The following is a 14,592-nucleotide window of genomic DNA, read 5'->3' on the forward strand; positions in this document are numbered from 1 at the left end:
TTTAGTGTGACCTCAGGAGAGTTACTTAACCTCTCTGGTTAAACCTTGGTTTTATCATCTCTAAAATAAAGAGTTGAGCAGTAAACTCTCCTAATGAGCAACTATGGCTTCACCATCTCATGCCCAGGGCCCGGCACATGGTAGGCACTCAGAAAACATGTGTGCTGACTGGGGGCACTGGATTTAGTGGTGTCAAAGGCTTCAACACTTTAAAATGGTTTCATGACTCATGGTTCTAAGTAATAAAACAAAACACAAGTTTTCAAAATGGATATTCACATCTGTCAAGAGAACTCCTCCTGAGCATTTGTGTCATTTTTCTCTGTGACACATATCCTTGTACGAGAAGGCACTCGATTACACACACACACATGCACGCACACAATAAATGGAAGGATGGACAACTGACTGTGTGTATGTACATGTATGTGTCTATATACATATGCATGTATATATACACACACAGAGGGGGAGAGAGAGAGAGAGAGAGAGAGAGTGTGTGTGTGTGCGCGCGCGCACAGCTCAGTTTTGTCACCTGTAAACTATAACAACAATAATAACACCAACTGTGGAGAACTGCTGTAAGGATTACAATAGTTAATACACTCAAAGCACTTAAAATAGTGGCTGGCTCATAGCAAGTGCCATATAAAATCTGAACTATTGTTTCTCATCAGCATCATGAGTCTCTTGCCACAGCTCTGAAAGGATGTGGAAGTTCCATACCTCACCCTGCTGCGGAAAGAGGAGGGGCCCCAGCCCCTCGAGGAGATCTGGGGCAGCTGCTGAAGGAAGTGGTATTTACCTTGTGCCTTGAAGGAAGGGGGACTCGCTGCCTGTGAAAGCCGAGCGAGGGGCGTTCTGGATGAGAGGAGCTGTGGAAGCAGAGGCATGGGGGGCGGCGCGGGGGGGGCAGCATCATACCAAGGAGAGTGAGTCCCTCTGTCACTTGGGGAGTGGTATGAAATTCGATTGGACAGATAGGTTAGGTAAAGATAGCAAAAGCGAAGAAGTTCCCATCTTATCCTCTAGGCAATGAGAGCCTCTGAAGGCTCTAGGCAGTACAAACGGAGAAGGCGATGGCACCCCACTCCAGCACTCTTGCCTGGAAAATCCCATGGACGCAGGAGCCTGGTAGGCTGCAGTCCATGGGGTTGCGAAGAGTCGGACACGACTAAGCGACTTCACTTTCACTTTTCACTTTCATGCATAGGAGAAGGAAGTGGCAACCCACTCCAGGGTTCTTGCCTGGAGAATCCCAGGGACGGGGGAGCCTGGTGGGCTGCCGTCTATGGGGTCGCACAGAATCGGACACGACTGAGGCGACTTAGCAGCAGCAGCAGCAGCAGGCAGTACAAAACATTTAAAATCACCAACTGAGTAGACAGTTCTAAAAGACGTGGTGAATATAGTAGAGGTGGGGGTGGGGGTGGGGAGGGAAGAAAATGTCCAAAAAGTCTTCTTATAGGGAGGGAGCCATAAGTTTTTTTTAAAGTTGAGAAACATTGACTTATATCTGGGCTACATTATATATTAATATTTCTTTTTTTTTCAGAAATAAATCCTTATATTTATGGTCTTCTGATTTTTAACAAAGGTGGCAAAATAGTCAACTAGGGAGAGGATACTTGTTTTAACAAAAAATTCTGGGACATATGAACATCCACAAGGAAAATAAACTCACACCACAAACAAAAGGTAGCTTAAAATGAATTGTGGATTGAAAAGAAAGATAAAAGACAAAACACTAAACATAGGGAGGAAAAAAAAAAGGAGAATGTCTAAAAGACCTTGGCTTGAGTAAGGAGTAATTGTATCACACAAAAGCACAACCTTTAGAATAACAAACCAGTAAATTGGGCTTTATCAAAGTTAAAATTATTTGTGCTTATATTAATATTTCTTGATGGAACTCCCAGAACAGGTGCTAGGAGGAAGAGTCTGCCCAGAAGCATCCTTAACCAGATGCGTAGCTGGATAGGGCCCTTTTTCGCCAGCAAGGACTGTGAGCTTTCTTCCCCAGGGGCCCATGGCCTTGTTGAAAGTGCAGTACCTTTTAACAGCAGCAACAAATGAGAATTTAGAGTCCTCTTGAGGTTGATTTTGCTCTGTAATCAGCTGCTGAGTTTCTGGCCTAATGGGATTCTAATGTTTTTAAAAGCCAATTTAGTAATCTTTGTATTTTCAATGGATTGTGGAAGCCCTATTAGTTATTTATATCACCGTACACATGTGTGGCTGCAAATGGCAGATTTATGCTTTTATGTACCATTAACATCTACACTATGTTAACAGCACCATTTAGCCAGCTCTCAAAATGTTGGCCTAATCTCTTCCATGCCTGTAGACACACACACACACACACACACACACACACACACACACACCTCTTGTCATTCTGTGTGGTCAGCCATAGGGTATTTCAACTTATTAAATATCCTAGTGAATAGTTCCTTACTATATCATATCAAATAAGTGATAAGTCTGTAGTCACCAGGCTATTTAATTAAAGATAATCAGTCTTTGAAGAGTTAGAATACAATTAAATATACTTAACACTAAAGCTCGGTTGAACATGATTTAATCTTTCTTGGGTGATTCAGGATCTCACAGGCCTTGGAGGCCTTTGTTATGAATATAAATGATCTTCATGCTCTTACTCTGCAGAAGTTCCATTGGAAAAAGATTTCCAGTTGGAATTCTGCCAAATGCACAGACTTCTACTGTAGAAGGTACCCTCGCAATTACCTGGAAATGGTTCCTAGACATCCTGGGGAAGACAAACCTGTGAATATTTGTCCTTGGCATAAAAATGTTCTGACAGCTGCTGTGAAATCCATTTTCCAGCCCCTGTTCTTTCTCTAATAGGGAGAAATTCTCAGTGGGGTGCTAATGTATCATTAACACCTTTCTTTAAAACATACTAATCTTTCTTTTCCATCAAGAACTCTACCCAGGCCTCATTCATTAATTCAACTTGTGTTTTCTAAGGAAATCTCAGTGAAAAAGAGTAGAACAGAAGAGTTGGCAACAGAGAAAGGCACAGCCAAATTTGTTTCAGGGCACATGCTATAGATTCAAATAAATCTAGGAGGTCTCTTAAGTGGATATATACTGCCTACCACTCCTGCTGCCTATCAGTTCCTTCCTTCTTTTTCTAATGTCATCACCTGCACAAACTAAACCATATTCAGATACTTAATGATTCAAAATTTAAATTAATCTGGGAAAGAAGCAGCTTGAAATAACTTCAACATACCTTGTAATAAGAAAAGGCAAAAACTGATAAGACTGAAGGAGAAATAGATAAATCCACTTTGATTGTTGGAGACTAACATTCTTCTATCAGAAGTGACAGATCCAACAGGTAGAAAATCAGTAAGGACAGAGTTGAACTCAGCACCTTCAATAAACTGGACATAATGGACATCTATAGACTACTTCATTCAACATCAGCAGAATCCTTCTCAAGCTCACATGGAACATTCACCAAGATAGACCACATTCCGAGGCATGAAACACACCTGAACAACTTCAAAAGAATAGAAATTATACAATGTCTGTTCTCAGACCTCAACAGCATTAAACTAGACATCAGTAAAAGAAAGATAGCTGGAAAATTCCAAACACTTGGAGGTTAAGCAACACACTTCTGAATATCACTTGGGCCAAAGGAAAAATCTCAAGAGAAGTTTTAAAAATATTTTAAACTAATAATAAGTGAAAACACAACATAAAAATTTATGGGATGCAGAAAAAGCAGTGCTTACAGGGACATTTATAGCAGTAAATTCATGTCTTAAAAAAAGAAGATATATGGCAGAAAACAACCCAATATTATAAAGCAATTATCGTCCAATTTAAAAAAAAATTATAAAAAAGAAAGATGTAAAATCAAGAATGTAAGCTTTTGCATTAGAAAACTAAAAAGAAAAGAGCAAATTAAATCAAAAGCAAACAAAAAGAAATAGAGCAGAAATCAATTAAAAACAGGAAATCAACAGAGAAAAATCAATGAAACCAAAGCTGGTTCTTTGAAAAGATTGATAAAATTGATGAGCTGCTAGCCACGCTAACTAAGAACAAAAAGAGAAATGACTGAAATGAAGAAGGAAACATCACTATAAATCCCATCGACATTAAAAAAATAAAGAAATACTGTGAAAAACTTGGTGCAGAGGGAGGAGGGGGGAGGTTCAGGATGGGGAACACGTGTATACCTGTGGCGGATTCATGCTGATGTATGGCAAAACCAATACAATATTGTAAAGTAATTAACCTCCAATTAAAATAAATAAATTTATATTTAAAAAAACCTTGGTGCTCACAAATTTGGTAACTTAGGTGAAATGTACCAATTCCTTGAGAGACTTAATCTCCCAAGACTCACAACAAGAAGAAATCAACAATCTGGGGAATTCCCTGGTGGTCCAGTAGTTAACGTTTTCTCATTGCCAAGGGCTCAGGTTCAATCTCTGGTCAGGGAACTAAGATCCCACAAGCCTTGCAGCACAACCAAAAAAAAAAGCAATAGACTATCTGAATATATCTATTAAAGAAATTGAACCAACACCTGATAAGCTTTAAAACCAAGAAGCATCAGCCCTAGGTAGTGAATTCTACCAAGCATTTAAGGAAGAGATCTCACCAGTTCTCTACAACCACTTTTGGGCTTCCCTGGCGGCTCAGTGGCAAAGAGCCCCCATCCACCTGCAGTGTGGAAGACTTGGGTTCGATCCCTGGGTCAGGAAGATCCCCTGGAGGAGGAAATGGCAACCCACTCTAGTGCTCTTGCCTGGAAAGTTCCATGGGCAGAGGGGCCTGGTGGTGGCAAAGAGTCAGATACGACTGAGCGACTGACCACAGCAAAACGACTTTCAGAAAACAAAAGCAAAAGGGACCCTTCCTAACTCATTTGGTGCATCTGATGAGCCTAGCATTACTCTCAATACCAAAACCAGACGACAGTACTACAAGAAAACTACAGATGCCTATCTCTTGTGAACGCAGATGCAACCACCTTGAACAAGATATTTGCAATCAGATGCAATAATGTATAAAAGAGCATATTACAGTCCCTTCAGCACTCAGTTTTCTTGCCTCTGTGCTTTGGCTTTTGCCGCTCCATTTTGCCCTTTCCTACACCTTTCTCTTCCCCATAGCCCAGCCCATTCACCTAGGAAACCTCACCTCATCTTTTGGTACTGATCCTAGGACAGTTCATCTGTGAATCCTTTCCTGTCAACGTCACTCAGGTAGACTATCCAATTACTACGTGTGCCATTAGTGTAGCATGTACGAGCTTCTCTTACAGCTGCTGTACATAAGTACACTCATAAGCATGTGTACTTATCCCACTAGATTATGAATTTCTTAAGGAGAGGATCTGTGTCTTTGCATTATAGCCTCAGTCTGGCACATTATGTGGGATGGATGAATGGAGGAATGGAGGGGTGGAGAAATGGACAAATGGGTGGGAGAGAGGGAGGTTAGGTGGGTGGATAAGTAACTAGATCAATGGAAGTTAAGCTCCAAGAGAGCAACTGCTCCGTGTTGTTTATTTCTGTACCCCATTGTATTGGATATGCCCAGTACACAATGTATTGGATAGTAGATGCTCAAAAAATAATTAATTAATTACCTCTTAATTAGTTAAAGGATGATCCATAATAAAAGTGGAGGTTTGGATGGATGGATGGATGGATAAATGAATGATGATGAATGCATTTGAATTATAAGTATTCAAGAGGAAGCAGAATGGCCACCTTGATGTAGAGCAGGAAAGCCTCCATTGTCCACAAAGCTGCCTCCTCATTATTTTACTCTGGCCTGTTGCCATGTGTTAATTGAAGTGTCAAAGACTAGTTTTTAACTCAAAACACTCTAGTGTCAAAGACTAGTTTTTAACTCAAAACACTCTAACACTCAAGTTCCCTGTCTGTTGCACCCAGGACTAGGTTATTACCCAGTTGGGTTATTACCTTGCTGGGTTATTACCGCCACATGACACTGTGCCCACACGTGTCACCTCTGTGTAGGAGAACAGAAAAGACAGATGCTTTTCAGAGAACTAAATAGCATCCCTAGGTGACGTTGCTGTGAAGTAGCACTGGTGCAATTCAACCTGAGCATTCATTCAGCCTCCAGAATCCACACTGTTTCAACTTTGCCGTAAGATGTCTGCTTCCCCAGGTCTCCTAAGCTCCCCTAGGAAGATGCCCTGACAGTTCCAGGCCAACTTGGCTCACCCAGTGTGATCCATGCACGCTGGACCTCATGCACGCTTCTGCTCTGCTGTTTCCCCCATAGTGATTCATTTGGTGGAGTGGTCTGTCTCCCTTGCCGACCAGGAGCCTTTGAGAACAGAAACATGTCCTGCTGTCTTTGCAGTGCTTAGTGTTGGTGAATGAATGAATGATCCATAGATACCTTCATAGTCTTTTCGTTTGTTTGTTTTATTTATTTTTATTTTGTTTCTTATTGGAGTATAATTGCTTTACAATGTTGTGTTAGTTTCTGCTGTACAATGAAGTGAATCAGTTATATGTGTACATATATCCCCTCTCTCTTGTACTTGCCTCCTACCCACCCCCATCACACCCATCTAGGTCTTCACAGAGCACTGAGCTGAGCTCTGTTATACAGCAAATTCCCACTAGTTACATATTTTATGCACAGTAGTATATATATATGTGTGTGTGTGTGTGTGTGTGTGTGTGTGTGTGTGTGTGTGTGTGTATCTCGTGAAGTCACTCAGTCATGTCCGACTTTTTGTGACCCCATGGACTGTAGCCCACCAGGCTCCTCCATCCATGGAATTTTCTAGGCAAGAGTACTGGAGTGGGTTGCCACTTCCTTCTCCAGGGGATCTTCCCAACCCAGGGATTGAACCTGGGTCTCCCGCATTGCGGGCAGATGCTTTACCGTTTGAGCCACCAGGGAATTGCTGCTGCTGCTGCTAAGTCACTTCAGTCCTGTGCGTAGGGAATCACTACATATATATAAGTTCTGACCTCTCAGTTTATCCCTGCCTCCCCTTCCCCACAGTGTCCACGTGTCCGTCTCTACGTCTCTGTCTCTATTCCTTCCCTGCAAATAGGTTCATCTGTACCATGTTTCTAGAGTCCACATATATGCTTTAATACACGGTATTTGTTTTTCTCTTTCTGACTTATTTCGCTTTGTATGACAAACCCTAGGTCCATCCACATTTCTGCAGGTGACTCAATTTCATTCCTTTCAATGGCTGAGTTATATTGCAATGTATACACGGACCACATCTTTTTTATCCATTCGTCTGTCCTTGGTTATTTAGGTTGTTTCTATGCCTGACTATTGTAAATAGTGCTACAATGAACACTGAGGTACATGTGTCCTTTTGAATTATGGTTTTCAGTGGCTTAGCGGGTAAAGAATCTGCCTGCAACACAGGAGACACGGGAGATGCGAGTTCGATCCCTGGGTCGGGAAGATCCCCTGGAGAAGGAAATGGCACCCCACTCCAGTATTCATGCCTGGAAAATCCCATGGACAGAGGAACCTTGTGGGCTGCAGTCCATGAGGTTGCAAAGAGTGGGACATGACTGAGCGACTAACACCTTCATTTCCAGGGTGTATGTTCAGTAGTGGGATTGCTGGGTCATATGGTAGTTCTATAGATATCTTCATGTTCTTTTAAGTTGGCATGCTTATTCACCCTGGGCACTTCAGCTGCCAAGGACCAGCATGTTATTGAACTCATTTCTGAAAATTCTCCATCTTTGTGTTTTCTACTTCTTATTTCTTTTGATGGTTTAGCTTCAGACTTCCTAAGAGCTTTTCCCATTGAATGTAATTCATGATGGGGGAAAAATAAACTGTGGTCTGGGTGCATCCGAATTGGAATATGGCATGCCTCTCACAGATGTGTGCTCACCAAGCCAGCCATGAATTTGTTTCCCACTGCCAAATTTCTTAAAATAAAAAGGACTTTCCAGGCCGATTGTGCAAACATTAAAAAAAATCTGATAACTTCCTACCTTATTTCTTAATAAATTAAACAGTAGAAGAAAGCCCTCTAGCAGCGTGTTATTGAATTCCTAAATCTTTCCCTTCAAAGAACTTCACTTGGATTATTAACAAACATTTATCGACCCCTTTTCTGTGACAGGTTATCCATGTAGATTATCCCATTATGGCCTCCCAAGCACACTAGGAGGTAGATAGCATCAAACAAGTTTCAGAGGGAGAAACAGAGGCTCAGAGGAGCCGAGTCACAAGCCCCAGGCCTCACAGCTGGGAGACGGTGAGGCAGAAATCTGAACTCAGCCAGGTCTGTCCAGTGCCAGTTTGAGGACTGGTGTGCTGCACCCCAGCTGCTTCCTTCCCATTTCTTAAAGCTGGGACTGGTGCCAGGACCCTCCACTTTAAATTCTGGGGACAACCTAGCAGAAAACAAGGCTTAGCTTGGCAGGCAGGACACAGGACAGTCTGTCTCCTTCTCACAGCCAGAGACAGACAAGGCAGAACCCAAGCCTGGGTCCAGGATGCCAAGACCTTATGTAGCCCCCTTGTCTCCCATCACCACCATCACATCAAGGGGAGATTGGATGAGTGCTGATGGTTGTCTTATTTGGTTTTCTCTTGGTGGGTAAATAGCATCCTGATCCAATGATAGAATGGAGACACAGAAGAGCTGAGTGGAGGGAAAGGATGGCAGGGTGTTGTATTTGCCAAGGAACCATCCTTTGGAGGTAGGCATTCAGGGAGGCAGAACTGCCCAGATCGCCACCAGCAGAGACAAATGCCAGATCAGTGGTTGGTCCAGGGGCCCACCCAGAAGAGAGGCTCTCATATTTTCTATCCTAAATGACCTAACCAAAAAGTTGTCTGTCTCCAGTCACACCGGATTGTGGAAGGACGATCTGCAAGACTGTCTGAATCCAGACATTAGATAAACAAAGCTGCACATTGTGGGAAGAGGCCATTCAGTGAGGCACTTGCTATAGGTTGGAGGCCTTAAATATTTCTTTTCTTGAATCAATACAACAAACTGGTGATGTGGATACTTTAACCCCTTTTTGCAGACACGGAAACTGACTGAAGGTCTGGGAAGTGCTTTGTCCAGGTTGCCCAGGGGACTGGGGCAGGACTGAAGCCTGTTTCTGGCCTCTGGCCTCCCCATGGTTAGTCAGTCCCAGGTTGGTTGTGGCTGGAAATGTGGACATTCAAATACAATGGTTAATCATCTTTTAGCACTTGCAAACCCCTTTGAAAATGTGAATGGATTTCCCCTTAGACAAATGCGTAACCCACTCCACAGTGATAGATTTCAGTAAGACGGTGACCCCTTCAACCGAGTAGCCACTCCCCAGTGGTCACCTGCTCTCCAAGGTGACCGTATTCCTTTAGGTCCAAAGTCATATTTGAACCTTAAGTCTCCCCTATTTTGAAACTTGGGTCAGTCACCAGGCTGTGACTGTCCTTGACTCGAATAACAGAAATTGATGAGTACTCCAAAACACTCAAGCCTGTATCTGACACTAAAATATGCGGCTGGGACCTTCTTATTGACATAGTTGATTTTTATACACAAAAAAATAACTCTAGTTTATGTGTATACCCTATATAGAGTCATCAAAACAGAAGAAAAAAAGGAAAACCCTGGTATATAATCTTTGCATAATAGATCAATTATAGATTTCTCAAATCCTAGTACTCTAGCTTTCAAAGCTTCTTTGAATAATTATATTTTCACATTTAAATTTCATAACCCTCTAAAAGGAGGATGAATAATTCTGAGGGAAATTATTTATTCTCATGATGAAGCATAAAGCAGTTCAAAGCTACGTTTATACACATTGACCAATTTTCATCTCAGTTAACATATGTCAAGCATGTACTATTGCTCAGCACGTGCAAAGTACTTTAGTACACATGGTCTCATTTCATCTCCCACCCTCAGCAGTGCCATGAGGGAGGTAAGGCTATTCTTATCACTCCCATTTCACAGAAGAGAAAACTGAGGTCCAGAGAGGTTCTCTGACCTGCCCAAAGTTAAACATGGGTAGGAAGTGGTAGAGCCAAGACTGATGCGCTGGGTTCCAGATTCCAAGTCTGGAGTCACATTTGAGGCACATTTGCTTATACCTCAACCCATGTGTGAAGCAATGTTTCCGATGCCAGCCTGGGATAGGAACTTGCTGTGCATAATTCAATTACCGAGAAAGCAAACCTGTGAGGACATGTCAGGGCCTTTTGTATTGTTCATTAGAGAATGTCATCCTCCCTGACAGTCAGGGCTCACTCCCAGGTCTCCTTTACCGTGAAGCCCCCTGACTACTACCCTCTTCCCCAGCAGAGGGCCTCATCCCCTGAACCTTGGGTCACCTGCTCTCATTTGCCATGTGCACTTTTAAGAGTGGTAAATCTCTGAATTAGAGTCAGGAACTTCAGAGGCATCAGATGAAGGGTTGGCCCAGCATTCGTTGCCAAGGCAACAGCTACTTGACTTGACCTCTGACCAAATGTCTGGGCAGGTGAGCAAACCGGAGGAAGCAAGGATGACTCAGGGCGTCCCTGCCTGGGGTGACTGGGGGATGACTCAGGTGTTAAGGGAGAAGGACAGGCAGGAGGCCAGCCTTACATGATGGGCATTTCTGTGAAGATTTTGCCTTTCCTGAAAAACTGAGGGTCCCTAAAGTGCGGGGATCACCTCTCAACCTTCTCTACAGCTGATGTGGAACCCAGCCCAGTGCTATTGTCCAGTTAATGCCAAGGTGTGAACCAGCCTGGCTCACAGAGTTTTTCAAACTGCCAGTCACGACCCATTAGTGGGCCATGAGATCACTTTTGGTGCTGCACTCAGCATTTTTATTGGTAAGGTAGAAACAAAGCGAAAAGGAAAAAATGGAGCATGCCACATACATAGTAAGGATTAATATTATTTTCCAAGATTTTTTTTCATGGAAAACATGAAAACTGTGTGTAGTATTGGTGGTGGTGATGGTGTGTGTGTGTTTGTGTGTACTGGTGATGGTGATGGTGTAGACGCTGAGTCGTATCTGACCCTTTTACGACTCCATGGACTGTAGCCGACCAGGCTCCTCTGTTCATGGGATTCTCAAGCAAGAATACTGGAATGGGTTGCCGTTTCCTTCTCCAGGGGATCTTCCTGACCCAGGGATTGAACCCACGTCTCCTGCTTAGCAGGCAGATTCTTTACCACGGAACCACCTGGGAAGGCTGTGTACTAGGTTGTGATATAAAATACATTCTTATTGAGTCTAAGATTTTTGAAAAACAATAGTTAGAAAACAACCTCAGAAATTCATTTGACCAGTTTCCTGATTATAAGAACATTAAACATTAATGGTCATTTGTACTATTTATCCATTTGTTTGTTACTCAAAAAAATCTTGTTATGGTTGCCTTCTCCGCTGTGTCAGCTTGTTAGGTATGAAAGTAAGATATTCAAGACGAGTGACTAGGTCAGTGTGGCTGGAGCCACTAATTATGCAGCAGGGGGCAGAAGAGGTATGTTCTCTCCCTGCTCGTGTTCAAAGGAGGAGCCTTTGTTTGCTGGGCTCTTGTGGTTCACAGGGCGAGGAGTGGGCTTGAATTTTGACCTTTGCCTTCTGTCGGTCCCCTCGCCCTGACAGCTGGCTTAAATAATTCAGCACCTGTGTGTTGATACTCCTTCATTGCACTCCAGTTTTGTCATTGGCAGTCTTGTTTCTCCAGTGGGTTTATTCTTGAATACATCTTCTGCTTCTTTTGCATCTCCAAAATGCCTAGCAGAATTGGGACTACTGTAGGCACTCAATAAATGCTTCCAGTTTATTGACAACTACTTTTGTTCAGGTCCCTGCTGATCTTCTCATCTTCTCCTACCACAGAGCATGTATGGTATGGCTTTGTGGTTATGTGTGTAATAGTCCACCTCCTCCACTTAGACTGTGAGCCCGTTGGGAACGGGAGTAGGTGTATCCTGTCCATCACCATATCCTCAGTCCCTAATGCAGCACAACACATGCCTGCCTCATTCGCTGTCTCCTCTGTGACTGACATCCAGTAGGTGTATCTGTTAGTCATCACCATAATAGTACTGAGTAATGAACAACCCTGGGTATCTCAACGGCGTATTAAATTAACACTTGCCTTTGTGGGGCAGCTCCAAGCTACAGATTGTACTGGATCAGCTCTGTGGGTCTCTCACCTTCCTTACACCAGCAGGCTAAGCAGGGTGTGTTTTTCTCATGACAATGCAAAAACACAAAAGAGCAAGTTCAACTGCACAGGTGCTTTTCAGACGTTTGGTTCCGTCATATCTCTTAACATACCTTTGGCCAAAGTTCGTGAAACCAAAAGTCAAGGAGCAAGAAAGCACACTCTGCCTGTGGAGGGTGTGGTGATGACAGGAACAGTGAATATTTCTGAGTAGTCAGTCGAGTAAGTTCTCAGTTTCTCACTAAGTGTTCATGGAACAGAAAGGACGGGATGAAAATAATTGGATTCTAGGGATCTCCCATGGGTATTCACCATACAAGTTACAAAAGCCCGTGGGGACTTTTTAGCTCCTGAAATACAGCTCTACGGAGAAAGCCAGAGCTTTGTCTGACAGATAACAGCCCAACCACCCAGAGTGGAATTTGCTGGGGAAGTAAAGCGAGCCCTCAGAGGACTGCCAGGAGAGATGTCCTCCAGGGCGCTTGGGGTGGCAGCTGCCTTGGGAAGGCTGGTGGGACCATGACCACTGAGTTCTCAAGAGATGTCTCTGCGCAAGTGAGGTCCCTGCCAGTTCTGAGGAAATGATTTTCTTCTGTGTCCTTTGGGCATGTGCACATACAGACGAATGTTTGTTAATCAGCAAGAGACATTTGGAAAGACCTAGACATCATTTCCAAGAGGATGCAGAGCCTTGGTTCCCGTATTTCTTTTGCGGTACCAACTCTGGTGTGGTTTGAGGCTGTGCGTGGGGTTTGAGGGGTTTTGCACCCCTCCTTTGGGCAGCAGAAAAATAACAATCTGTTTTCCTTTCACCCTCTGTTCCCACCACCTGCAGGAGTGCTCTGCCTGCCAGACAGCCTGAACCTTCACCGGGACCCACAGCGGACCAGCAAGCCGGGAGAGCTGCCCATGTTTAGCCAGTCTGAGCTGAGGACCATCGAGCAATCCTTGCTGGCCACCCGCGTCGGCAGCATCGCAGAACTGAGTAAGTGGATGCTGGTTCTCTGCCTACTCTGTGCCCAAGGGGCTGACTGTGCTCAGGGCAGTGTTCTGTAACCAATCCGGTGGCTCCTTTTATTAAGCACCCACCATGTACACAGATCAGTGTTGATGGCCGTGGTGAAGGCAAGGGCTCTGGAGTCAGGTAGACTGGTAAAGACTGCCTCTGATGGAGGTCAGCCTCCTACCCTTTTCTAAGCCTTCATTTCCTTTTTTATAAAACAGAGAATATGGTAATACTTCACTTAGAATGTAGTTGTGGTGACTCAGCAAGCTGACACCCACCAAGGAGGTCTCTGCAGTCCCTAGCACACAGTAAATGCTGTAAAGACTGTTGATTTCCACAACGGGACCATGTCTGTTCAAAATCCTCCACTGGCTCCCCATCTGATCCACAGGAAAAGCCAAAATCCTCAAAATTTCATCCAGGCTCCCTACCTGTATCCCTCAGACATCTTCCTCCACTTCCTCCCCAGGCCTGCTGAACTCAGTCACACTGGTACCTCTTGTTCCTTGAACACAGCAGACATACCTCAGGGCCTTTGCACATACTGTTCCCTCTGTTTAAACCACTCTCATCCTCCAGATATCCACATAGCTTATTTCCTCATTACCTTCAAGTCTCACCCAAATGTTACCCCTTAATGAAGTTTTCCCTGAGCACCCTATTTAAAATTATAACACCCTAAGAACCCTGATCCCTCTTCACTGCTTTTGCCTTTCTTCCCAGCTATTACCCTATGACATGCTCGATTTCTTTGTTTTTCAGTAACAAGTCCACTGAGATATAATTCATGTCCTGTTCACCTACTTAAAGTGTATCACCATTCAATGGCTTTTAGTGTATTTCCAAGTTATACAACCATAACCACAATCAATTTTAGGACATTTTCATCACCCCAACAAGAAACCTGATAGCCATTAGCAATCATTCCCCTCCCTCCTTCCCCCAGACACCCTCAATAGTTGACTCATTAATTTTTTTAATTATCTGTTTCCTACTATTAGAATATATTCTCACAGAGAGAAGAGATATTTGTTTTGTTCACTGTTGTAACCTCAGCACCACGAATACTGCTTGGCACATAGTCAGTCCTTGGGAAATGTGAAAAAGAGGGAGAGACAGAGACAAAGAGAGAGATGGGAAGAGAAGGAGAGAAGGGGCAGAAAGGTGGAGAGAAGAAGGCTGGGGTGTCCCAAGTTTGAGTAATGATTGCTGTGCTTCTGCACCTCCTAATTCAGGTCTGGGCTGAATCTGGCCAACCAGAGGAATATAAAACTGTATTTACTTATGATCCAATTGATTGTCCAATGACACAGCCATGTGTTAGCTCCAGATGGAACTAGAGTAATGATCACAGAAATGCTAGAGTATGTTGAAGTGTG

At 43.5% G+C, this 14,592-nt stretch overlaps 1 protein-coding gene across 2 annotated transcripts in view; it reads left to right on the top strand.

Moving 5' to 3' along the window:
- The window catches only part of ABTB3 (ankyrin repeat and BTB domain containing 3), a 320,838-nt gene that overhangs the window by 181,085 nt on the left and 125,161 nt on the right, over positions 1-14,592 (top strand). For both annotated transcript variants that reach the window (XM_068970684.1, XM_068970685.1), the window contains exon 2: positions 13,043-13,192. In XM_068970684.1, coding sequence (XP_068826785.1) covers positions 13,043-13,192 — 150 coding nt within the window. The remainder of the gene's footprint in view (positions 1-13,042; positions 13,193-14,592) is intronic.

The sequence above is a fragment of the Capricornis sumatraensis genome, chromosome 4 (genome assembly GCF_032405125.1).
Source record: "Capricornis sumatraensis isolate serow.1 chromosome 4, serow.2, whole genome shotgun sequence".
In the NCBI taxonomy this organism is placed as follows: Eukaryota; Metazoa; Chordata; class Mammalia; order Artiodactyla; family Bovidae; genus Capricornis; species Capricornis sumatraensis.